Consider the following 24,270-nt stretch of genomic DNA (forward strand, 5'->3'; position numbering starts at 1 on the left):
AGTAGTTAAAAGGGAAAGAAATTGAAGCAGCCTCAATGATCTGTAATTGTTTTACTTGATATGTTTTTTGTTTATTTTTTAAATATATACCTGTCATTTATTTTAATGTATCTATGTTTCTAATGTAACTTTGCTGCCAGGACTCCCTTGAAAAAGAGGCTTTTAATTTCAATGGGATTTTTTTACTGGTTAAATAAAGGTTAAATAAAAAAATAAAAAAAAAAAGGTATGACATCGTTACAAATAGAAATACATGAGCAATTATGAAAAATATCCATTGTACATTGAATATATAGGAATGCATGTTTAAATTGTGTTTTAACATAGCAAAGTAACAAGGCTGTAAATCATGCTGCCACAATTTTCTAGTTCAAATTTTTATTAAAATCTACATGTATCCAGTACTTTGATGATTTATCACAGTTATTTACAAAAAAAAATAATAAATTGAATTTTTTTATTGTAACGTGACAAAATGCAATGCAGCTTAGTGGGTATGAGCTGGACACTTCAACAGGTGAAAACAGTGTTTTGCTACTTGTTTTCGAGAACTGCAATAACAAATCGATTGTACTTATTTACATATTTAAACAAAATAAAACAACTTTATCCTTAATTTCTGAGTTTGTATTTAGACTGACCACAAACAATAGCAAACCAGCAACAACAAATCCCAAACTGCAAAACTTTGACCATAAAATAATAATAAAAAAGAACTGAAATAACTTAGGTGCATATATTTTGTATGACACTAATGTTAAAGATGTCATCTAAAGTGACGTTATGACATAATTTACAAGTATAGTTTAAACAGACTTATTTTGTTTTTTGTTCAATGATTTACATGCATGGCAGAAAAAAAAAGTTTTCAGAAGATGCTGGGGTCCTCAATCTGAATCGCTACTGCTGCTGCTGCTGGAGGACTGCAAAGGAAAAAAGAGCATATTAATATTTTAACAAATGCAAAAAAAAAAAAAACATTTTTACATGACACAGCAAAACCTACAATTAATGAGATATTGCTGACATTACCTACTATTTAGAAAGAGGACAAAACTGAGAGCTAGCAAAATCAATAGCAGGTAATATTATGCATCAGTTGATAAATTATTTTAGCCCAATTGGTGGACAGTTAATCATTTTAATTAATGCAAGATTTTTTTCTAGCAATAAGGCAAAAGTTACATCTAATCACTTTGCTTTGAAATTTTTCAAAAGGACGTGAACCTTTGTAAAAAACGACAAATGTTGACCTTTTCTAAAAATTTACTGTATGTTTAGAGGGTCCTGGTGTGTAGCAACCTAAACTTGACTCATGAATGAGACATCATTGCTTTTAAGTACAGATTAATAAAGACAAGTTTTATAAGCTCTTATGACATTTAACATCAGTGTTCATAACTCAGCCTCACCTTGCCACATTTGTAGTGGCCATGCTTGTGATATTTGTGAGCCTTCTTCATCTTTTTCCTCATTTTCTTATTTGCTTTGTGTCCTAATATGCCCATTCCTACAGCCATTCCTCCTGATAATATTCCACCCACAGAGTTAAATCCATCAGGGTGATGGTGATGATTATAACCTTTATAGGGCTTGTGACCGAAACCTTTTGGGGAGTAGTATAATGGACCTGGAAGGACACCTCTGGGATGCAATTGATGTCCTGCAGGATACATGGGATATGCAGGAGGCCCATGAGGCATCACCCCTGGAGGTCCATGTGGAATCATGGCTGGGTTCATGGGAGCTGGGTAGTGGCCTGATGGATACTGGCATGCAGGATAACCAGGGTTTCCTTGGTATGCAGGAGGTGGACCCTGTGGGTAGATACTAGGTCCAGGGGTTGTTGAATATGGGGCAGTGTAGCCAGGAGGGAAAGCAGGATTTTGTGGACCCATTGAATAAGGAGGATGAGGTGGAGGAGGACCTGTCACAGAAAAGAAACAAACTAAAGCACCTGCTAGTTTGTAAAGGTGATTGTATATTAAAATATGATAAAAGGCTTGGTATGTGTACCTTGATTTGGCCACATATCTTTTTGTTTTGCTTTATCAGGTGATAAGCAAGAGTCTTAGAACGTTAAAATACAACCTGGAGAAACAGAAAATGTATGAGTTAAATCATTTGTCAGAGGTTCTTACAACATCTCTCATTTATATGTCACATATTCAGTGGAGGAGCGTACCTAAAAAACAACCCCCCCTTAAAAGAAATTAATATCAGTTCATATTTAGGAGAGCCTTAGGCTGTTTAGTAGCTGGTTGGAACAAGCAGAGGAATTTTGCTATTTAAACTGCTTTTATATGGTTGAAATGGATGCTACCTTCACTTTGTACAAGCATACATAATCAAAAACTTATTTCTATTTAAAAATATCTAGATTTATTTCACAGAATGATTACCTGACATGTACCTGCATTCAGATTGTTCAAATCAGAGAAGATCATACATTTTCTACAGGTTTCAATGCTCTGAAAGAGGCTGGACTAAATGTAAAAACCGCCTCTCGCTAGACCTGAATGATGAGCGACGACCATAATTATTCTTCAAAAAGATCCAATGGCTGTTATGAAAACTAAAACCATTTCATTTTTATGGTGCAGAAGTTTGAGTCTGTCTCAATCCACACAAAAAACATTCAAAAACTAATTTGGTTTAGATTATTTGAACTGAACAGCTACCAACAACTTCTCCATTTGTTCCTGCTTTACAAGCCAAAAAAAACACCACACAAGCCTTAATCTTCTAACTGCTGTAGTTTAACATTATCTCAAACAACACAAGTTTAACATCAGTAAACCTAAGTTTACAGGCTTACCTGAGGATATCGTCTCTGTTCTTGTAATCAGGAACTCGGAGCGTCTTTTCTTCCTCTTTGAAGCAGCTATGAAATGTACCAGGATGCCACACCCTTCCAGGGACACGTACATTTTTCACGCAATGGCAAAAAAGGCATCAGCTGATAGGGAATGAAAAGCTGAATGACCTGTTTTGCTTAACATTGTAGAACAAAGCAGCTTACACTTTTAAAAGAAAACTCTCGAGGATGTTTCCACAGGGAGGAGGAGAGAGGAGTCACCACAGAAAATGCTCCCATGACATCATTTTAGATTATTCACACCTAAGAATTCTACCTCTATGTTTAACACATTCATTGAACCATGGACTCAATGTACTTCTGGCTCGTGTACTTTATAAAAATAGAAAAACTATAAAAGCCATTTCATTTGTGGTCAGTTCAAGCTTTGGAGGGAAAATGTGTTGAGCAAGACGAAGAGGAGGTAGAACAAGTTAAAAAAAAAGTTCAATTTGATAAGCTAATTTCAAAATATATTAAAATATCAGGGGAATAAAAACAGAGGAAATAAAATCCCAGTTTATAGGACAATCTTCACAGGATAATGGTAGGTTTGAAGGTTAAGGGTAGAAATACTTCCTGTAGATTTCCCTTGATGCATCATAATGGATTAAGTCAACAACATAACTGATTGTCTTATTTTAGAATTAAACCTCATTTTTCAAAAGGTCTTGAGTCACAAAGTTTGATGTCATTTTGAATTAAGAAAATTTAGATTGTTTTTTTTAAAGACCTAATTTAGGGTGTTTTTTTTTTTGTGGTTTTTTTTTATTCAAACAATATGTTTTCTATATATTTTTTAAGCTAAAACTACTTCTTGTCATAATAAGTGAGCAAGTGCAAACACAACAACTGAGAAAAAACTTTCATGAATCATTTAAGGAATATTGATTTTATTTGCCAATGTTACATGACCATGATATAGCTGAAATTTGTTAATATAATTAAAAATCTTTGTTAACCTAAATATGCAGTCATTTAATTCTTTTAATTAAAAACAATTAAATAGAAACGTGGAGACTGTGTTAAAGTTTGTGAAATAATTTCACTTTCCATCTAAAACTAAAATCATTTTCCCCTGTGATTTAAATTATTCATACAGCATCAAAGAACACAGGAACCAATTCCATAGCAGGTGTACATTAAAGGGTGTAAACACCCATGCAGGCAGGCCTGTCCTGATGCCGAATCTTAGATCATTGGACAATAAGGCTAAAGGTAATGAGTGACAAATCTGCCCACAGCACAGTACTCATGTGACACAGGAATTTAGCAATGTGTTTTGAGTTCCTCCTTTGCTGATAGAGGGATAAAACACTAAGTCAATACTTTCCTGCAGAGGTCATAGTGCAGGAGGTATCACATTTAGCCATTAAACTTTGGTAACTAAAATTGTAATTTTAGGGGTTTTTTTTATGTGTGAGAGCATCAGGGTTTAAGTATTTCACATTTTGTACTTATTTAAGTACAAACGCCTTAGAATCTTGTCTTAGTTATATAAAAGACTTTAACACATTCATCCATCCATTCATTGTCTATCCTGGCCTGCCTTTACCTTAGATGGTGTGGACTGGAGGGGTTGCTAGTTCCCAACTCCAGCGCTCATTATACAGAGATGGATTAAACTATGAACAGGCCATCCTAAATACGTATGTACAGGTCGGACAAATATGCAAACACAGACTCACACCTAAAGTAAATCAATGAACGAAATCAACGGACCTCAGCTGCATGTAGTTGGACTTTTAGAGGAAGCCAAAGTTACAAGATTTTTTGGTTTGGCTAAAAACTTTATTCGTGGAAGCAGCTTAGCCATAGAATTAAAAAACTCCTTTGTTTAATACTTTCTTTAAAACCTTTCGAGTCATATATTTTGGTGTTTGTTGCCAGGACAAAGCATGCGTCTCATTACTTTTTGAAATGTATTTATAATTTTTAAATCATCAAATCACAAAATAATAAACTAGTTAAAAGAGAAAAAAACTTTTTTAGCTGCTTCTATTGAAGTTACTTAAACACTACAAAGGAAAATATCAAAGGTTTACTGTGTTTGAGTTAAATGACGTAAAAAAAAAATAAAAAATATAATTTTATTGTAAAACTATACATTTTCAAAATGGATTCCAAGCAGCAGCAACAAAAATAATAATGGGCAAAAAAAGGAATATAAGTTTTCAGGCCATTATTCTCTTATATCTATCTAACTTTGTTAATACTCAGTTAAATTTGACAATGGAATTAGAAACATTAGATATAAAGGGAATCTTGTTTATTTCAGAGACTTATTTTATCAACACAAAATACAAAACAAAAAAAATTATTCCATTCAAAATGAAAATAAAAAGATCAACATTATTATAGTTTGAGATTATTAAAACCAATACCAAATACAAAAAAATATATATTCCATTCAAAATGAAAATAAAAACTTTCACACATTATTATAGTTTATTTGAGATTATTTAAACCAATACCAAATACAAAAAAAAACACTTTATAAGAGAAATGTCTTTTTCTCTAAATTAAAACAAAGAGAATGAGCAGTAACAATACAGTAACCATAACTAAAATGTTAAACATTAAAATCCATGGAGGAAAAGTAACAGGGTGTCAAACACTAAAAGGAAAAAAATTTTGTACATGCGGTTTTAGTCTCATAAAAAGACTATAAAAGGATATTATGAAACACGATAGGTTTACAGGTAAAATGATAAGATTTCCTTTTAGTTAATGAACTGTGTTTCACTTTTAGAAGCAGAATTTTAGGAGCTTCCAAAATTGCTCCTAAAAAAGTGCTAAAATTTTAGGAGGTAAGGAGCTGGACATTTAGTCTGAGTCACTGCTGCTGCTGCTGCTGCTACTGCTGCTGCTGGATGACTGTAAGGACAAAAACACACAAAGGGTGAGATACTAATAAAAAAACAAAAGATTAGTGTGAAGCAAAATAACACTGAGTATTAATTTAAAATGCAAGAAAACATGTCTGACAATAGAAAATTAAAAACGTGTTAAACAAGAACTGGAGTTTTTGGATTCTGACAAAAATAGAAAAGACTACATTTGTGTGAAATGAGGGCATCACAGATAAATTATTCCAATTATGTTTATTTATTTGTACTGGGTTTCATCCAAAATGAGCCCTATAGCATTACATACAATATTCTATTTTTCAATGTGCAGGATCATGTGGGAAATTAAAGTTATTATATTTTTAGGGAGGAGATCAATGACAACAAATAGAAGTACAGCATCATGGTCAAATAATTCCTTATTATTTAGACAAAAGCATTTTTGAAGAAGCATTTGCTGTTCAGTGTTAGCCTGCAAATTTTAACAAGTGGAGGCTGTAAGTGCTTTTTTTTTTTTTTTTTCGGTTGATGATTAGTCCCATCTTTGAAACAGTGCTCTGCCCTTCCTTCCACAGGGTAAGATTCCGATCTCATTATTTTTGTGCCTGTCTTTATTTTTTTTGTTCAGACAGATCATGTTCATATTTGCTATGCTTATCCAATAATGCCAATCAAACAGCTGCTCTAAAAAGTTTACCAACTCCTTGAACCAAACCTCACCTTGCCATGACCTTTGTGTCCATGCTTGTGACCCTTCTTCATCTTCTTCATCTTCTTATCCTTTTTATGTCCATGTCCTCCAACTACCATTCCAGGTCCTGGGTAAAACCCGCCAGGATGGAGATCCTTGTGGTGGTCCTTGTGTTTGCCCTTGTGTTCGCCCTTGTGTTTGCCCTTGTGGTGGTCGCCTTTGGAAGAGGGATAGCATTGACCTGGATGAACACCTCCAGGAGCCATGGGATATGCATGAGCTCCAGGAGCTCCATAAGGCATCCCGCCTGAAGGTGCATTGGGAACCATTGCTGGGTTCATGGGAGCTGGGAATTGCCCTGCTGGGTATTGCCCTGCTGGGTATTGCCCTGCTGGGAACCCAGCATTTGGAACCGGTTGGAACATTCCTGATGCAGTGGGAAATGCAGGGTTGTAACCAGGGGGGAAGGCTGGGTTTTGTTGACCCATTGGAGGAGTAGGACCTGATATAAAAAAAAAAAAACCAATATATAACCTTTGAGATACATTTGCGATCAAACTGGTCAAAAATGTTGATATGGATGGATGTGCTTAAACTCCCACCTTGATTTGGCCACATCGCTGCTGTATTAGTAGTTGCTTAGATGATGAGTTTAGGTCTTTAAAAAAATCTCCTGGAAAAGATTTTTACTGTTAAGTCATTAACAGTGTTATACAAAAGATACGAAATTGCCCTTACATCTAACTGTACTAAATTTCCCAGAAAATTTTCAAAAAAAATTAATTAAAAAAAATAACTTATCAAAAATAGATGGGTGTTACTAAGAAAAGAAAACTGTGTTTGATGATAAAGTTCTATATTATCCAAGTTTAAACATTTTAAATAATGACCCTGAAATGAAAAGAAAAAGTGAAATAAGCCAATGATGTTGTAGCTAGTATAACTACAGAGGCTGATGCAGTTTAGCGCACAGATTCAGTGGGCTAAGGGGATTGCATTGCTCATCCTCTGAAGGCTTTTCTCCAAAAGTATAATAAATAACATCAAAACGCTAAATATACTCTGTTTTCTGAATACCATGAGCTTTAATCCAACAGAGCATCTGTATGACGTAGTGGAATAGTAGATTTGTATCACAGATGAGCAGCAGAATAACATGTTTAATAACATGGGACATGTTTTCCCTTTAATATGAAGAAAAATCTGAGAATAATGTATTTTGCGCCTTGTTTAATCTGGTCTATAAAGAAAAAATGGGGTTCAGGAAGTAATAGCAGGTCTAATGTAATGCAAGGTGAACGTCATTATTAATGTACAAGGCAAGTGCTATTACACATATTTGCTATCATGTGATCTGTAAAGAAAAAAACAACATTGACCAAAAAATTTACATAATAAATAAATCAGCAAGCACAAACATTGGATAACAACAAATAATTGACCTAAATCTGAGATTTCCAATCATTGAAGGATGGTAAGCACTGAAGAAAACGGACTGGTTGATTTCACTACTTGATTCACTTTAAAATACATTTTGCAGTAACTTTTGAAATAAAAAGCTTATTAACCTTTACACTGGATGAAAACTTCAAAACCCTTAAAACAAAAATAGCAAAGTAGAGTAAAGTAAATGTAAACTGGTACATATGCGTTATCTGGTGTGTTTAAAAACGTATTGTAAGGTTTGAACATGGTTTACTATTTAGCAATAGTCAAATTTTAATTCCTCGATAACAGCAGAGCCAGATATGACTTTGGAAAACAGCAAATTGCATCACTTTCCCCCCCCATTAACTGTGTTACAAAAACATCAAAAAGTAACTATTTCTATTCACCTATTGTGTACTCCAATATATTATATTGTAACTTTAAATGTTAAATCCGACTAATGTATTTTTGAAGGTTTACCTGAGGCTCTTGTCTCTGCTCTTGATGAGTTTTAGAAGAAGGAGCGTCTTGTTTGTCTTCCGCATTCAGGCTGCCTCTGCTACAGGGAGCCACGCCCCTTTTAAAGGACACCTACGTCATTTAGCTACGTAGGAGCAGCATTTCACTATACTCAAGAACGCATATTCCAAACCTTCTATGTTTATATATATATATATAGTACTGGCATGCAGGATGATATATATATATATCTATATATATATATATATATATATATATATATATATATATATATATATATATATATATATATATATATATATATATATATAGATATATATATGTATATATATATGTATATATATATGTATATATGTGTGTATGCAAAACTGTAAATCCACATAAAGTGATAGTGACGTTGTGCAAAAAAATGTCTACTTTTGTTACAACCCTACTCATTTTGTATGGCAAATATCATATACACAAATGTAAATACTCCCAAAAATCCCCCAACTTCAGATGTTTCTTTCACAAAGAGTACAAGAAATCTCTTCCATTAATTGATTTGAAACAGAGCCATAATTCTGAGAGATTTTTCAAAGAATAATGAAAGAATAATGTCTTTACACTTCTTTTAATTGTTACTAGTTCTATTTTATTTTAGAGCCCCTGTACAATGTTCTTCTATATAATTGTTTATCTATAAAATCTGTATAATAGTTTGTTTATGAAATCTTTTCAATACAAAAAAAACAAAACAAACAGGAGGCATATTCCAGACCAAAAGTCTGGAGCCGGATGACTCGGTAGATATTACTGACAAAAGTAAAAATCATATCATGTTTAATCGAAATCCATTACATCATGAAAGCTCATTTCAAGCAGTATAACAATACAATATAAATATACTTCACCATAGCAACAAATCAAAGTTGTATGGAAAGAGGGCAGATAAAATAACAATCACAACAAAAACAAAATAAGACCATAACAAACAGATATACAATGAACACAATGACCTAAAATTTTCTGCCTATGTGTTCTGCATGTGTTTTGGTTTGCAACTCTGAGCACATATTTCTGCAGCTGGAGAAGGAAGTTATCTACAATTAAAGTGCAGGAGGGATAGGCACTACCACAAAGCTTAGGAGTAGTTTCTGGTGATGTTACAGGGGTAGACAAAATCCCATCAGTTTCCCCAGATCCCCTTGACCCCTCCCTTAGCAGAAAGAGATCATAAATTGACATAAAATCATATGAAATACTCAGGATTACACAGTATCTTAAGTCATAGACTGAACCGATGCAAAACCTATATACCCATGTTAAAATGCAATTTAGCCTGTTTAAGTTAGACTCCGATTTACTTTCTTAAACCGTTTTACCATTTTAATGTGACACATATGTTGAACATTACTATTACAGAACATTAAGAGCAAATCCAAAAAATAAAACAAGGACGAGCCTACTTTTACAAAAATCAGCATATAGTCTTCATTAATAAAATTATTATCCATAAACACTAAATTCATGTTGTACTTTTTGTCACAATTAAGTATCTGATGTAAAGAAAAAGAGACATTTTTACAGGTCATATAGACCTAAACACTTTTACATTACTATCAGAGGCTGTTTCCAATTTGACAAACTGAGGAATAGAATATAAAATTTTCTTATTGTGATTATGGTGGAAAGCAGACTTGTAACTCTGACAGTGACCACTGGTATGAAAAAGAAAAAAAAACTTAATCAAGACCTTTACAGTAGGGATGCAACTAATTAATATTTTGCAAATTAATCGCATTAATTTGCGATTAATATGTCAATGATTTTTTTGATTAATCGATGATAGTGGGTTAGCAAAAGGTACCTTTTGCAAAAATAAGCCAGGTGAAACTAAAACTTTTCCACTTAAGGAGTTCTGGATAGAGCTTATTGACAAAAAATACTTTTATCTTAAATGCAAAATGTTTTTACATTGTATTTTCTCATTTTTTTACAATCTTGATATAATTGCTGCCCTAAGTGGGTTGCTCTGTCAGCTTAAGGCATGTTTTAGACTCTACACTCCAGGTAATGATTAATTGATTACTAAATTATTTGACGGTTAGTTAAATTATTTAGTAATCAGGATTAATCTGTTTAATTGTTTCAGTCATGGATTTCAAGATAAAATTATTCTATTTCTTGGGAAAGGCTCTGAAGTGATTGACCTTTATTACAAGCTGCAATCAGGTACTCCTGTAAAGTATTGAAAAAAATGAGTAATGTCGCATTGAAAAAGCATTTACACCCTTTAAACTTTCTAATGAATGTCTTCAGTATTGTAAGGAGACTCAGTCTACTGTATAGAGGTATCTAACGAAATATATATATATTTTTTTACAAATAATATCTGAAAATTTTGTTGTCTTTTGGTAACAATGATGCAGTATGCACTATGTGTTTCTGTTTGTTAAGATGGAACACTCCACTGCTTCCTTAAGTTGTGACCTAAATAGAGTCTATTATGTCATGCTGCATAGCAGAGCAGTGTCAGCTTTTCAACCAAATTAAAGATGTGTATGTGCACATCTATTTGGATAAGCTCAAAATTTCCAATGCATAAATGGCAGCCTAGTGATTAGGGCATAGTGCTTAGAATTCTGAGGTTCTGAGTTTGAGCCCCACTCCCACAGACTACCACTCTGATCCCTGAGCAAAGACCCTTAACCACCACACTGCTCCCTGGGCGCCCCACAATGGCAGCCCACTGCTCACCAAGGGATAAATGCAGAGGTAAATGTTTTTAATGTCAGATCAATAAAGTAAAATCTTTATCATCATTAAATTTCACTTGTTTCTTGGTTGGAGGAAGGGATTGAGATTGTCAGCTCATCACCTGACGTCTTTAGGAAAAGAATGAATGGGAGCAACGTCACCTCCAGTGTGTCAAGCCCTAAACACTGCTAAGAGACACTGATTGCTAAATTACACTGAAATCAAAGCTATGTCACAGGCCAAGTCCACTTCCCTGACATGAAGTGGCAAGTAAAGTCTGACAGAAATAAAAAGCAGGCTGACAGCATTTTTATTACAGCCATATACCCACAGATTCATCTTGTTATCAATTCCTGATTTGTTGTATTTTTATAAATCTGTCTACATTTTTATAATGTGTTTGAAAAAACTGTTTTTTTTAGCCAGTATATTAAACAGCTGACACAATAGATTCTAATAAAAAAAAAGGCAAAAAAAAAACAACAACAACCCTTTATTAAATTCAGCACAGGTAAGAAAAAAAAATAGCCCTTCATGGTATGGGGAAAAAAAATCTTGTTAAAGAGAAATCCACGTTTTGTAGAAAATGGCAGCTCATCAATTAATCATTTGTTGATTGATAAAGTTTGATTTAATATTCCTCAAAAAGTACAGCCCTAATTACAGATATCATAAAGGCAATAATTTATATGACTCTCTAGGCTAATTAGATAAAATTCACTTTAAGGATGACAGTTAGTATAAGGGATAGACACTTGTGTTAGTGTTTTATTTGCAAAAATATTTATCCCACTTATTGACTGGTTTACCTCAGTTGGAGCGACAAAAGTAAAATTTAAAACAACCAATAACGGATACTAAACTACCGCATCACGCTGAGAGGGTGGAGTTATAAATGTGCACTCTACAATTAAAGCCCCGCCCCACTCGGTGTGTCCAAAACCTTAAAACAAGCGCGATTGATTTCCAATCAAGCTTGAACTGCTGCATAACCTAGCAAAGTTTTCACCTGTGGAGTCATGAGTGAAAAGGTACAGAATCTTATGGGGTTTTTTTGCGCATTAAAAAGCCACTGAATATAACCAGGTATTCATATATTAATGTTTTTACAAGCTATTTTTATTGTTTATAAACAGGCGGCGTATGAAGCTAAAATGAAGAAACTAGCTGAGGTCTTTGCAGAGGACTCTGACAGTGCTGAGACGTTTGATGGTTTTTCTGACTCTGAGGTCACAGACACGGTATGTTACAGAAGAGGATTAGGGCCACTGGGAAAAAAACAACAACAAATTAACTGATTTTTAAATTTTATTTCAGTATAATAGAATTCTGACTTTAATCCCAGAATTCTGACTTTTTTTCAGAATTGTGAATTTTTTTCACAGAAGTCTGACTTTTTTCTCACAATTCTGGCTTTAATCCCAGAATTTTGGCTTTAATCCCAGAAGTCTAACTTTTTTTCTCAGAAGTCTGGCTTTAATCCCAGAATTTTGGCTTTAACCCCAGAATTTTGGCTTTAATCCCAGACTTTTGGCTTTAATCCCAGAAGTCTGACTTTTTTTTCTCAGAAGTCTGACTTTAATCCCAGAATTTTGACTTTAATCCCAGAAGTTTGACTTTTTTCTCAGAAGTCTGACAGCTAACAAACATGTTAGCATCAAGCTGAAGCCATGTCTGTTTTAGAGAGTAGCTCTCTTGTTTTAATCACCTTCTGCTCTTCCATTAATGAAACAGCATTTTCCACCAATGTGTCACTGGCCTTCCCGAACAACTCACATCTTTGTCAGTGAAGCTGAGTGCTCCCACATATCTTCCTTCATGGTGCCTATCTACATTACAGTTTTTCTGGATTGTTTACACGCATTTCTGAAAACATGCCTCGTATTCTCAGAACTCTTCACACAAATCCAACAAACACACACACAATGGGCAAAACCCTTCAAATCTCCTGCAAAATGAAACTTTACATTCAAAACAGTTTTATCTCTTCACAAAAGGCCATTTTGTGTTCAGATGACACACACAAACTATCATATGAACAGACAATTAAAAAAAGCATTTAAACACTGATGTGCTCAGTGTAAAACACCATTCTCCATTCATCATAATGACTTTTTGTTCAGTGTTACACTTACTACGGACATTAAATACATACAGGTGCTGGTCATAAAATTAGAATATCATGAAAAAGTAGATTGATTTCAGTAATTCCATTTAAAAAGTGAAACTTGTATATTATATTCATACATTACATACAAACTCATATATTTCAGATGTTTATTTTGTTTAATTTTGATGATTACAAATGACAACAAATGAAAATCTCAAATTCATCATATCAGAAAATTAGAATATTGTGAAAAGGTTCAAAATTGATGGCCCCTGGTGCCACACTCTAATCAGCTAATTAACTCAAACCACCTGCAAAAGCCTTTAAATGGTCTTTCAGTCTAGTTCTATAGGCTACACAATCATGGGGAAGACTGCTGACTTGACAGTTGTCCAAAAGACGACCATCGACACCTTGCACAAGGAGGGCAAGACACAAAAGGTCATCGCTAAAGAGGCTGGCTGTTCACAGAGCTCAGTGTCCAAGCACATTAATAGAGAGGCGAAGGGAAGGAAAAGATGTGGTCGAAAAAAGTGTACAAGCAAGAGAGATAACCGCACCCTGGAGAGGATTGTGAAACAAAACCCATTCAAAAATGTGGGGGAGATTCACAAAGAGTGGACTGCAGCTGGAGTGAGTGCTTCAAGAACCACCACACACAGACGTATGAAAGACATGGGTTTCTGCTGTCGCATTCCTTGTGTCAAGCCACTCTTGAACCACAGACAGCGTCAGAAGCGTCTTGCCTGGGCTAAAGAGAAACAGGACTGGACTGCTGGTGAGTGGTCCAAAGTCATGTTCTCTGATGAAAGTAAATTTTGCATTTCCTTTGGAAATCAAGGTCCCAGAGTCTGGAGGAAAAGAAGAGAGGCACTTCATCCACGTTGCTTGAAGTCCAGTGTAAAGTTTCCACAGTCAGTGATGGTTTGGGGTGCCATGTCATCTGCTGGTGTTGGTCCATTGTGTTTTCTGAGGTCCAGGGTCAACGCAGCCACATACCAGGAAGTTTTAGAGCACTTCATGCTTCCTGCAGCTGACCAACTTTTTGGAGATGCAGATTTCATTTTCCAACAGGACTTGGCACCTGCACACAGTGCCAAAGCTACCAGTACCTGGTTGAAGGACCATGGTATCCCTGTTCTTAATTGGCCAGCAAACTCTCCTGACCTTAACCCCATAGAAAATCTATGGGGTATTGTGAAGAAGAAGATGCAATACACCAGACCCAACAATTCAGAAGAGCTAAAAGCCACTATTAGAGCAGCCTGGGCTATCATAACACCTGAGCAGTGCCACAGACTGATCGACTCCATGCCACGCCGCATTGCTGCAGTAATACAGGCCAAAGGAGGCCCAACTAAATACTGAGTGCTGTACATGCTCATACTTTTCATGTTCATACTTTTCAGTTGGCCAACATTTCTATAAATCCTTTGTTTTTATTGGTCTTCAGTAATATTCTAATTTTCTGATATGATGAATTTGAGATTTTCATTTGTTGTCATTTGTAATCATCAAAATTAAACAAAATAAACATCTGAAATATATGAGTTTGTATGTAATGTATTAATATAATATACAAGTTTCACTTTTTAAATGGAATTACTGAAATCAATCTACTTTTTCATGATATTCTAATTTTATGACCAGCACCTGTAAGTGCGTTGTAAAATACTTTAGAATATTGTTTTTATACTCAGAACACACAAATATACTGTAACAAACTATTTTTGCCACAAAACAATGTACACAGTGTACATCCCAACCGACACAAAGTTGCACATACAGTGCAGAAGATTTTACTGTATACAGTTACAGTAATAATAAAAAAAAAAAAACAAAATAAACTATGCTGCATCCTCTCTTCTGTTTCGGTCTGGCCACAGCACCTCATCTACATCACAAGCAATGTTTTCCCTGGCCAAGCAGCGGGGGAAATATCGCCTAGCATGGCGAATCCAGCCATGAAAAGCATCAACTGCTATATCTCCACATGCGTCTTCCATAGCTTGGAAAAGGGGTATACGCGTTTCTGAATTTAGGTCGTACACTTTCCATCTCCAGGCAGAAAAAAATTCCTCAATAGGATTGAGGAATGGAGAATATGGAGGGAGATAAACAACTGAAAAGCGTGGGGGGTCAGTGAACCAGAGCAGCCCGGTGGAAGCTTACGTTGTCCCAAATGACAACGTACCTGAGCTGCTCTGGGCCGTCTATCTGATCTGGTGGAATGAGTGTGTTGTGTAGGGTGTCCAGGAATGTGATCAGATGGGCAGTGTTGTAGGGGCCAAGGGTAGCATGGTGATGGATGATGCCATGGTGGGTCATCGCTGCACACATTGTGATGTTCCCTCCGTGCTGGCCAGGGACTTCAACAATGGCACGCTGGCCGATTATATTCCTTCCCCTCCTTCGTCTTTTTGTGAGGTTGAATCCAACCTCATCAATGAAGAAGAACTGGTGCTCCACTGCATCCACCTCCAGCTCAAGGACTCTCTGAAACACACATGACAATATCAGAAGTAGACATGGAGCGGTCACTATTGTGAAGCACAATCATTATGATTACAATATAATAGAAAGAAATATGTATGATTTATACAATGTTGACAGTATGCATCAAGGGTGGGAATGTATAGGACGTACTTGCACATAGTTATATCGCAATTCTTTGACTCTTTCTGAATTGCGCTCAAATGGCACCCTGTAGACCTGCTTCATCCTCAGTTTATTTCTGTGCAAGACACGGTCCAGCGTTGATAAACTTACCCTATCAATATTTTGAAATATCTCATTGTTTTCTATTGTTTTTCTTTATATTTGTCGTAAGGTAATGGCGTTATTTTCAAGAACCATGTTCATGATCTCTCTTTCCTGTTCAGGAGACAGAAGACGGCCCCGTCCACCTCTTGTTGGTAATCTTTCAGTTCTGCAATACAAAGAGTGCAATACTGTAAATACTGTGTAGGACTACATTTCCCAAATACTCGAAACACAATGTCCTACAGAACAGTCCACAGGTAATACTGTACTACTGTACTCATTGAGTACTGTATTGATATGCAGTACTGCAGTTTTGTAGTGAGAGTAGACATGGTCAACCAAAGTGGCTCGGATCTCATCAGAAATGATTGTCCTTGGCCTTCCTCGTCCTCGTCCTCCCCATCATCCTCCTCTTACTCTCACTCCTCTGGCTCTGGCTCTGGCTCTGCCTCTGTTTACAACATTGGCCTCCATTGCTCCAAAACAGAAGAGCTCACCTGTTGCCCTTTTATGCTAAAGCTCTGATTGCTGAGTGGAAACATGTGTGTTAGGTGTTTGCCCATGTGAGGAGTCAGTGTGCATAGTAGGGAAATTAACTTTAGAGTTTTGAATAACAGTGTGTTCCTTGTGAAAACAAAAGATTTTCTTTATGACAATTGTGTGTAGAGTTTTGGAAAAAGTGTGTTTTAGAACTGCAATTTGAGTGTAAAGCAGGAATTGTGCTTGTAGTTTAGCAGAATTGGTTCAGGGGGTTGGTGCATGAGTTACATTTTGTGGTCATTGTGTTTCAAGTACCAATATTTGTGTGTAAACAATCAAGAAAAACTGTAAGATACACAATTCTGAGATTAAAGTCAGAATTCTGACTTCTTTCCCCATATAAAACTGAAATAACATTTAAAAATCAGTTAACTTTTTTTGGTTTCAGTGGACCTAATCCATCTTCCGTGGTATGTTCTTTCCGTAGTATGTTCTTACACTTTTGTGAAGATATTTAATACTGGCAATTAAATATATCATTAATTCAAATGTTTTACTTGTTTCTAACAATTCCATTGTTACATACATGTTGCCACAGTCTTTCTTTGTTTTGTTGTTAATAAACTCCGCTGTGCATTTTTATGGAAAATCCTTCTTTCCACATACAGATTTTAGATATTCCTCATGAAGCACAACCTGACTCCCCTCCCATGGAGCTGGAGGCCACATCTGAACCCCCTGGTGCCCATGAGCCGTTCAGGCTGAGGATTGCACTTCGCCCTGCTCCTTCTCTCCAGCTAGAGTATGAAGATGCAGAGGAGGAGAGTGATATAACGTCAAAGAGGGGAGTAAAGAGGCCTAGAGAGCCCAAAAAAAAGAAGAAGGGCAGACGCGTGAAATTTGAGGATAAGGAGACCGCTGTGAGTCAACCGTGTGGGGCTGAGGAGCATGGATCAGGATCTGCAAGCGATGAGTCGGACAATTTCCTGGCCAAGAGAGAGAAGAACATCAAGGCCAACAAAGCAATGGTAACAACAGAAACTTGTATGTTCCACAAGTTGCAAGCAGAGGTTTAATAATATGTGTGATGTGGGTGTCCAGGTAAATGTGGGATATATAAAAAAACAAAAAACAAAAAAAAAAACAAAAAACATTTAATTAGACATTTGTAAATATTTTTTCCTTAACAACACATCAATGTGTATCTAAACTCAACTAAAGCTTGGAATAAAAACACCTTAAAACTCAGTGTTTTTTCAAGATGCTTGAGTAATCTGCACTAATTATTTTATTCAAATTATATAATTATTTTTTACTTGTAATATTATTCTTATCTTGAATTAGAGTACTGTGAATTATCTCAGCATTATGAACGTCATTATGGAGCAGAAACACACATGGATGATGCTAGTCAAACCGGGACTACGGCCTTCCTAAAAAGAGCTCGGCAAAACTACACAAATGTAGCAGATAGCTTAAGCTCTACATGATAAAAACCAAAACATATGGAGATGGATACATTTGAATGTGTCACACATGGCACATGTGAAGAAATATTATGTTGCCTATATGCTTTGCCATGCAAAGGATTGTGGGGAATTGTATAGTTCCTAAATGCTAATAAAGATATTGTCATCTAGAGGTCCTAATGCTAAACAAACTACTTAGTGCTATGATTTAGGTTAGTATGTCTATACATAAGGTTTTCATTTATGAGCCAGTTGCGTTATAGTCAACAACATACTTCTAATGCTAGTTTTAGAGTTTATAGATTAAGCACTGATGCTCATTTGTGTGTTATTTTCATCTTTATTTCCCAACAGCTAGCTCAGCTGATGGCCGATCTGCAGAAAATGACAGGAGGGGTTGGGGTTTTGAAAAAACAATCAGGCAGACAGACTACTAAAAGAAAAAGCCCCGTAAGTATGATTGAAAATCGATATCTTTTCCTCTACTATATGAAGCTGACAGAGTAAGAGCTGCCTGATTTTAGGGGGGAGGCACAACTGCATTTATTGCACTGTGTGACTGTTGATTTATTTCTAATTTAAAGTGTGCACCTCACCGTGCTCTGATTGACGGGGAATCCAGGAGGAATCCAGAGCGGGCTTCTCGCAGACAGACCCGCTCTATGGGGGGAATCGAGGACCCTCCAGCTCAGCAGCAGGCAGACGTGGAGCTTACCTTGGAGGAGGAACTGCTGGAGGTCAGTTAACAAATTAATTAACAATAAGACAATGTCTGTTTTTACACCTCATGCAGCTTCTGATATGATTAGGAATGGTAATAAATTCTAAGAGTTATGTGGGCTCTTATTTTAGCATTCAATGCAAGTAATCCAAAACTTGCAAAACTTGTTTCAAGGTGCATCGAGCTCCTCGCTGTCGTGGCACTCCACGACCCAATCAGAGCAAACCTCATATAATCCGTCCAGTAGAAGACATCACTACAGAGGAGCTGGAGTTGGTGGCTGACAATATGACTGACAAGGTGTACAACAGTGTCACAGTAAGTTAACTGGTAAAATTCATATTAATAAGGGTACAAAATGGATTTCTTCAATAATCCTTTACACCGCTTCTCCTGCCAAGTTCTCTAACATTGTGCTACTGTAATTAATCAACTAAATTAATTTATTAAACATATGTTGGTAAAAGGATGCCTGTGTTTTCTTCCTGGAACTTTTAACTAACATTTTTTTTTAAATGGTCTCAGTTTAAGAAAATTATTGTTTCCTAGACTTGTTCATAATAAAACGAACTAGAGCAAGAGTATCTGTATATGAATAAGAAACTGTTGCACTTATTAGTGCAACAAAACATTTAGTTCTAAAACTGGTGAATGTCTCAAAAATACCGCTGGACTACAGTTTGCAGCAATTGCTCTTACAGTTTTACTAATTTTAGCACGAAGTAGCTCTTTTTCCTCTTAAAGCTGCAGGATTTATTCCTCAGTGGTCAAACAAATCCTGGGGCTTTGTGTGCCTTCGGTTGGGCCACGAGCCATTATCTGAATCAACTAAAGAAAAACTGACTTACACCTTCAGTCCAGCAGGTGGCGGTAATAAAAACACTTAACTGGTTTTACTTTTTGTTTTTTTTCATCGCACTAATCATAAAAGGAGATGACCGGCCTTGGCATTCTACAGTAATTTTTTTTTTTTGTCTATTAAATTGCCCTGGATCCAAATCAGGATCAGTTTAAAATATAATGATTTATTAGACTTTTTTTTTTTTTTTTTTACTAATCTGCATGCAGCCAATTTTTTTTTTTATATTTCAATTGAAATCAGTATATTTATATAGCACCAATTCACATCATATGTCATCTCCAGGCACTTTACAGAGACCATTAAATTTAGTCATAACTTAACAGTCATATCAGATATCTGTAGCACTAACAGATTCTCATCAAAATAATTTTTATCAATACAGGTGCTGGTCATAAAATTAGAATATCATGAAAAAGTAGATTGATTTCAGTAATTCCATTTAAAAAGTGAAACTTGTATATTATATTCATACATTACATACAAACTCATATATTTCAGATGTTTATTTTGTTTAATTTTGATGATTACAAATGACAACAAATGAAAATCTCAAATTCATCATATCAGAAAATTAGAATATTACTGAAGACCAATAAAAACAAAGGATTTATAGAAATGTTGGCCAACTGAAAAGTATGAACATGAAAAGTATGAGCATGTACAGCACTCAGTATTTAGTTGGGCCTCCTTTGGCCTGTATTACTGCAGCAATGCGGCGTGGCATGGAGTCGATCAGTCTGTGGCACTGCTCAGGTGTTATGATAGCCCAGGTTGCTCTAATAGTGGCTTTTAGCTCTTCTGAATTGTTGGGTCTGGTGTATTGCATCTTCTTCTTCACAATACCCCATAGATTTTCTATGGGGTTAAGGTCAGGAGAGTTTGCTGGCCAATTAAGAACAGGGATACCATGGTCCTTCAACCAGGTACTGGTAGCTTTGGCACTGTGTGCAGGTGCCAAGTCCTGTTGGAAAATGAAATCTGCATCTCCAAAAAGTTGGTCAGCTGCAGGAAGCATGAAGTGCTCTAAAACTTCCTGGTATGTGGCTGCGTTGACCCTGGACCTCAGAAAACACAATGGACCAACACCAGCAGATGACATGGCACCCCAAACCATCACTGACTGTGGAAACTTTACACTGGACTTCAAGCAACGTGGATGAAGTGCCTCTCTTCTTTTCCTCCAGACTCTGGGACCTTGATTTCCAAAGGAAATGCAAAATTTACTTTCATCAGAGAACATGACTTTGGACCACTCACCAGCAGTCCAGTCCTGTTTCTCTTTAGCCCAGGCAAGACGCTTCTGACGCTGTCTGTGGTTCAAGAGTGGCTTGACACAAGGAATGCGACAGCAGAAACCCATGTCTTTCATACGTCTGTGTGTGGTGGTTCTTGAAGCACTCACTCCAGCTGCAGTCCACTCTTTGTGAATCTCCCCCACATTTTTGAATGGGTTTTGTTTCACAATCCTCTCCAGGGTGCGGTTATCTCTCTTGCTTGTACACTTTTTTCGACCACATCTTTTCCTTCCCTTCGCCTCTCTATTAATGTGCTTGGACACTGAGCTCTGTGAACAGCCAGCCTCTTTAGCGATTACCTTTTGTGTCTTGCCCTCCTTGTGCAAGGTGTCGATGGTCGTCTTTTGGACAACTGTCAAGTCAGCAGTCTTCCCCATGATTGTGTAGCCTATAGAACTAGACTGAAAGACCATTTAAAGGCTTTTGCAGGTGGTTTGAGTTAATTAGCTGATTAGAGTGTGGCACCAGGGGCCATCAATTTTGAACCTTTTCACAATATTCTAATTTTCTGATATGATGAATTTGAGATTTTCATTTGTTGTCATTTGTAATCATCAAAATTAAACAAAATAAACATCTGAAATATATGAGTTTGTATGTAATGTATGAATATAATATACAAGTTTCACTTTTTAAATGGAATTACTGAAATCAATCTACTTTTTCATGATATTCTAATTTTATGACCAGCACCTGTAGTACAAAAAACCCAACATATCGTCAGTAGGTATGGGAAATTGATAGTTTGAATGTCCAACTATAAACGTATAGTTATAAGTAACACGCAAATGAAAACAGGCTCTTGATTTAGTGAAAACCAAATGTGCCATGGTATGATGCTGGAAAACGTATGAAAACATCTATTTATATTTTGCTATGAATTTATATCATGTTTTACTAAAATTAGAGACAAGAAATGTTTTTATGTTCTGGTTTATGGTACCTGCCTGTGTTTTCTATTAAATATCTATTTTATATATATATATATATATATATATTTTTTTTTTTTCAGGATGAATACATTTTACAGTTACTTTGCTCACACCTGTCTGGGATCCAGATCACCTCTGCAATGAGGAGCAGCCATTTTGCTTCTAGCCACATCTAATCATTATCAATGTTTTAATGTATCCTGTTTTTTTTTGTTTTTTTTGTCTTGTCAGGGTTCCACTTGTCATCAGTGCCGCCAGAAAACCGTGGACACAAAGACGTGCTGCCGCAGCGAGAGCTGTCGGGGGATTCAGGGTCAGTTCTGCGGACCATGCCTGAGGAACAGATATGGCGAGGATGTCAAGAAGGCACTGCTTGATCCGGTCAGTGCTATCCACCCGCTGCACACTGCGATTCACATAAAACAGCTTGTTCTGATGATCAGTTATATTCTTTCAAATAAAATAGGATACTGTAACAAACTCTTGTTTAAACTTTTATGAATTTAGTTTCAAAGAAGCAAACTTTACTTTGAAAGACCTTGAATTAATAAAGTATTTTATTATCAGTTAAATTTGACCTTTTGGATCAAATTCTTTACGGTAATAAATTAAAACTTGTACTGTTTTCTCAAGTTCTTTTTGAATATACAGAAGTTTTAACAATAACTGTGTTTAAGCTACAAGCCCAGCAAAAATGTTTTTTATTTTTTTAGGTTAGAACTGTAAAAATTTTCATTTGTTTTTCTCTGTTTTGACTGTCTGGAATACTTTTGGGTCACTATTGTGGCATCAAGTCTATCCTAAGAATAAGGTCATGGACTGCTGCCCAGAAAAGGGTTGTTCCCACTGTTCCACACCCTTAAATCCCAAATTACCCACAAACCACAATTCTTTGTGGCTGCACATAAGGAGGTTTTACCAAATGTGTTCATTTTGCTCTATACTACATCATGTATCTCTGAACTATTTGCAGTAGTGCACCTTTGCATCTGAAGATTAAGGTTTTTCCTGCTTTTTGGATACGTTTTTCTACCACACTGCTGTCTGTTTCCTTGGTTCCTTTGCAGTGTGTTATAGGAAAGGGAAAAAGAGCTATAGGATATACTTTGACAATTTATCGTTTCCTGTGTTATCAACAGGATAAAACAAACTATTTACTTGCACTGAGCGGTGGCTAAAAGTGAATAGGTGTTAGAATCAGTTTGGGATCAGTCTACACTGTACCAGCAGGGACATGAACCAGCACAACCTCTGTTTTTCAAAAAAAGACAAACTAAATTTTTCTAGTCCTGCCTCACTAATAAACATCCCTTCTTTCCAAACTAAAGGTATAAAGAACCATCTTCTTTCAGCTTCAAGGTTCCCAAAAAATAATCTCATCTACTGGCCTGTTCTTGCCGTGCATGCACACCTCTAATGTTTTAATATCCATTAAGCTTTGGTTTTTGCTACTTCCAGCTCTCACTGTAGACTTGGAATTTTGCATTTATTAAAAACAAAATAATTACCTAAATTTGCAGATAAATTGTTCACTATACTGTTATACTAATATGTTAAATCATTATTTATTTCTACTTAGACTCCTAGATGACTTGCAGATGCATAAGTTTGTCTTCCGTTAAGCACACAAACTAGCTTATTGTTAATGTACAAACAATTCAATTATGAAATTAGTTGCAAGATTACAATTTTTTAGAGGCCAACTGCTTATGAATTACATCCCATTGGGATGTAATTCATAAGCATGGGGTGGCCAATGATTGGCTATGCGTGGGCGTGGCAGAACGATTTCTTTAGTGGTCTGAAAGTTGGGTTTGGTTTAGGAGTCAATAACCCCAAATTTAGAATAAAGTTAAGTGTAAAAATAACGTTCCTTACTCTTCAGTTTAGCTCTGAGACTAGTATCACCTCTGCTGGTTCGTCTCCTACACATAGATAAAACCCATCTCTGCATTCTCATTTTTCTAAATTTGATTTCACTCCAAGTAAAAAATGAGGCCAGTAACCTACCATAGAGTCAAATTAAAAATGTTACTTATTGTTCCCCCTATTAAAGCTTTATGGTGTCTCCTCAGGACTGGAAGTGCCCCCCATGCCGAGGTATTTGCAACTGCAGCTTCTGCCGTCAGCGTGAGGGCCGTTGTCCTACAGGGATCTTATTTCCTCTGGCTCAGTACCACGGGTTCTCTAATGTTCACTCCTACCTCAGCAGGTAAGGTGCACTCATGCCTTTGTAAGCTGATTCTGATATTAAGCAATTTGAATGAATCAGTGTTTTTTTTTTGTCCTTGCAGTCTGCATGAAAAACTGGAGGTTGAGGAGAAAACCGAGATGTGATTTCAATTTGTTTTACCCGTTACCTTTTTTAAATAAATGTTTTTTACATTTTTGCTTTCCTTTGTGGTTGTGAAAAAAGCTAAAGACGTGTTTGCAAATGAGAAAGATGTCCTTTTAATCCAGCGTTTGGCATTTGCAGTAGTTGTATAAACATGTTATAAAATCCCTTATTTAAAACTGGGGAAAGGAGGTAAGAGCACTTGTTATCCAATGATCTGATGTTTAAAACATACATTGCACAGGTTACAATTGTTTCA

General features: G+C 36.0%; 3 protein-coding genes across 3 annotated transcripts; 1 reads left to right on the forward strand and 2 right to left on the reverse strand.

The window, feature by feature from the left end:
- Positions 1-361: 361 nt before the first annotated feature.
- On the reverse strand, positions 362-2,970 carry LOC119789540 (proline-rich protein 13-like). The gene is made up of 4 exons (XM_038294497.1): positions 2,819-2,970; positions 2,017-2,091; positions 1,413-1,927; positions 362-923 (listed from the first exon to the last, which is right to left on the reverse strand). The coding sequence occupies exons 2-4, from the start codon at positions 2,030-2,032 to the stop codon at positions 888-890; spliced, it is 567 nt and encodes a 188-aa protein (XP_038150425.1). The 5' UTR covers positions 2,033-2,091; positions 2,819-2,970; the 3' UTR covers positions 362-887.
- A 2,427-nt stretch (positions 2,971-5,397) lies between these two features.
- Positions 5,398-8,390, reverse strand: LOC119789612 (annexin A7-like). The gene is made up of 4 exons (XM_038294619.1): positions 8,306-8,390; positions 7,000-7,070; positions 6,427-6,899; positions 5,398-5,734 (listed from the first exon to the last, which is right to left on the reverse strand). Exons 2-4 carry the CDS (start codon positions 7,013-7,015, stop codon positions 5,684-5,686), a joined length of 540 nt encoding a protein of 179 aa, XP_038150547.1. The 5' UTR covers positions 7,016-7,070; positions 8,306-8,390; the 3' UTR covers positions 5,398-5,683.
- Positions 8,391-12,019: 3,629 nt separating this feature from the next.
- LOC119789753 (cell division cycle-associated protein 7-like) lies at positions 12,020-24,036 on the forward strand. The gene is made up of 9 exons (XM_038294855.1): positions 12,020-12,075; positions 12,181-12,285; positions 17,066-17,425; positions 18,221-18,316; positions 18,451-18,603; positions 18,762-18,905; positions 21,908-22,057; positions 23,752-23,888; positions 23,971-24,036. Exons 1-9 carry the CDS (start codon positions 12,064-12,066, stop codon positions 24,011-24,013), a joined length of 1,200 nt encoding a protein of 399 aa, XP_038150783.1. The 5' UTR covers positions 12,020-12,063; the 3' UTR covers positions 24,014-24,036.
- The last annotated feature ends 234 nt before the right edge of the window (positions 24,037-24,270 follow it).

This window comes from Cyprinodon tularosa, unplaced genomic scaffold (genome assembly GCF_016077235.1).
Source record: "Cyprinodon tularosa strain WSP-4 unplaced genomic scaffold, ASM1607723v1 ctg10, whole genome shotgun sequence".
Classification (NCBI taxonomy): Eukaryota; Metazoa; Chordata; class Actinopteri; order Cyprinodontiformes; family Cyprinodontidae; genus Cyprinodon; species Cyprinodon tularosa.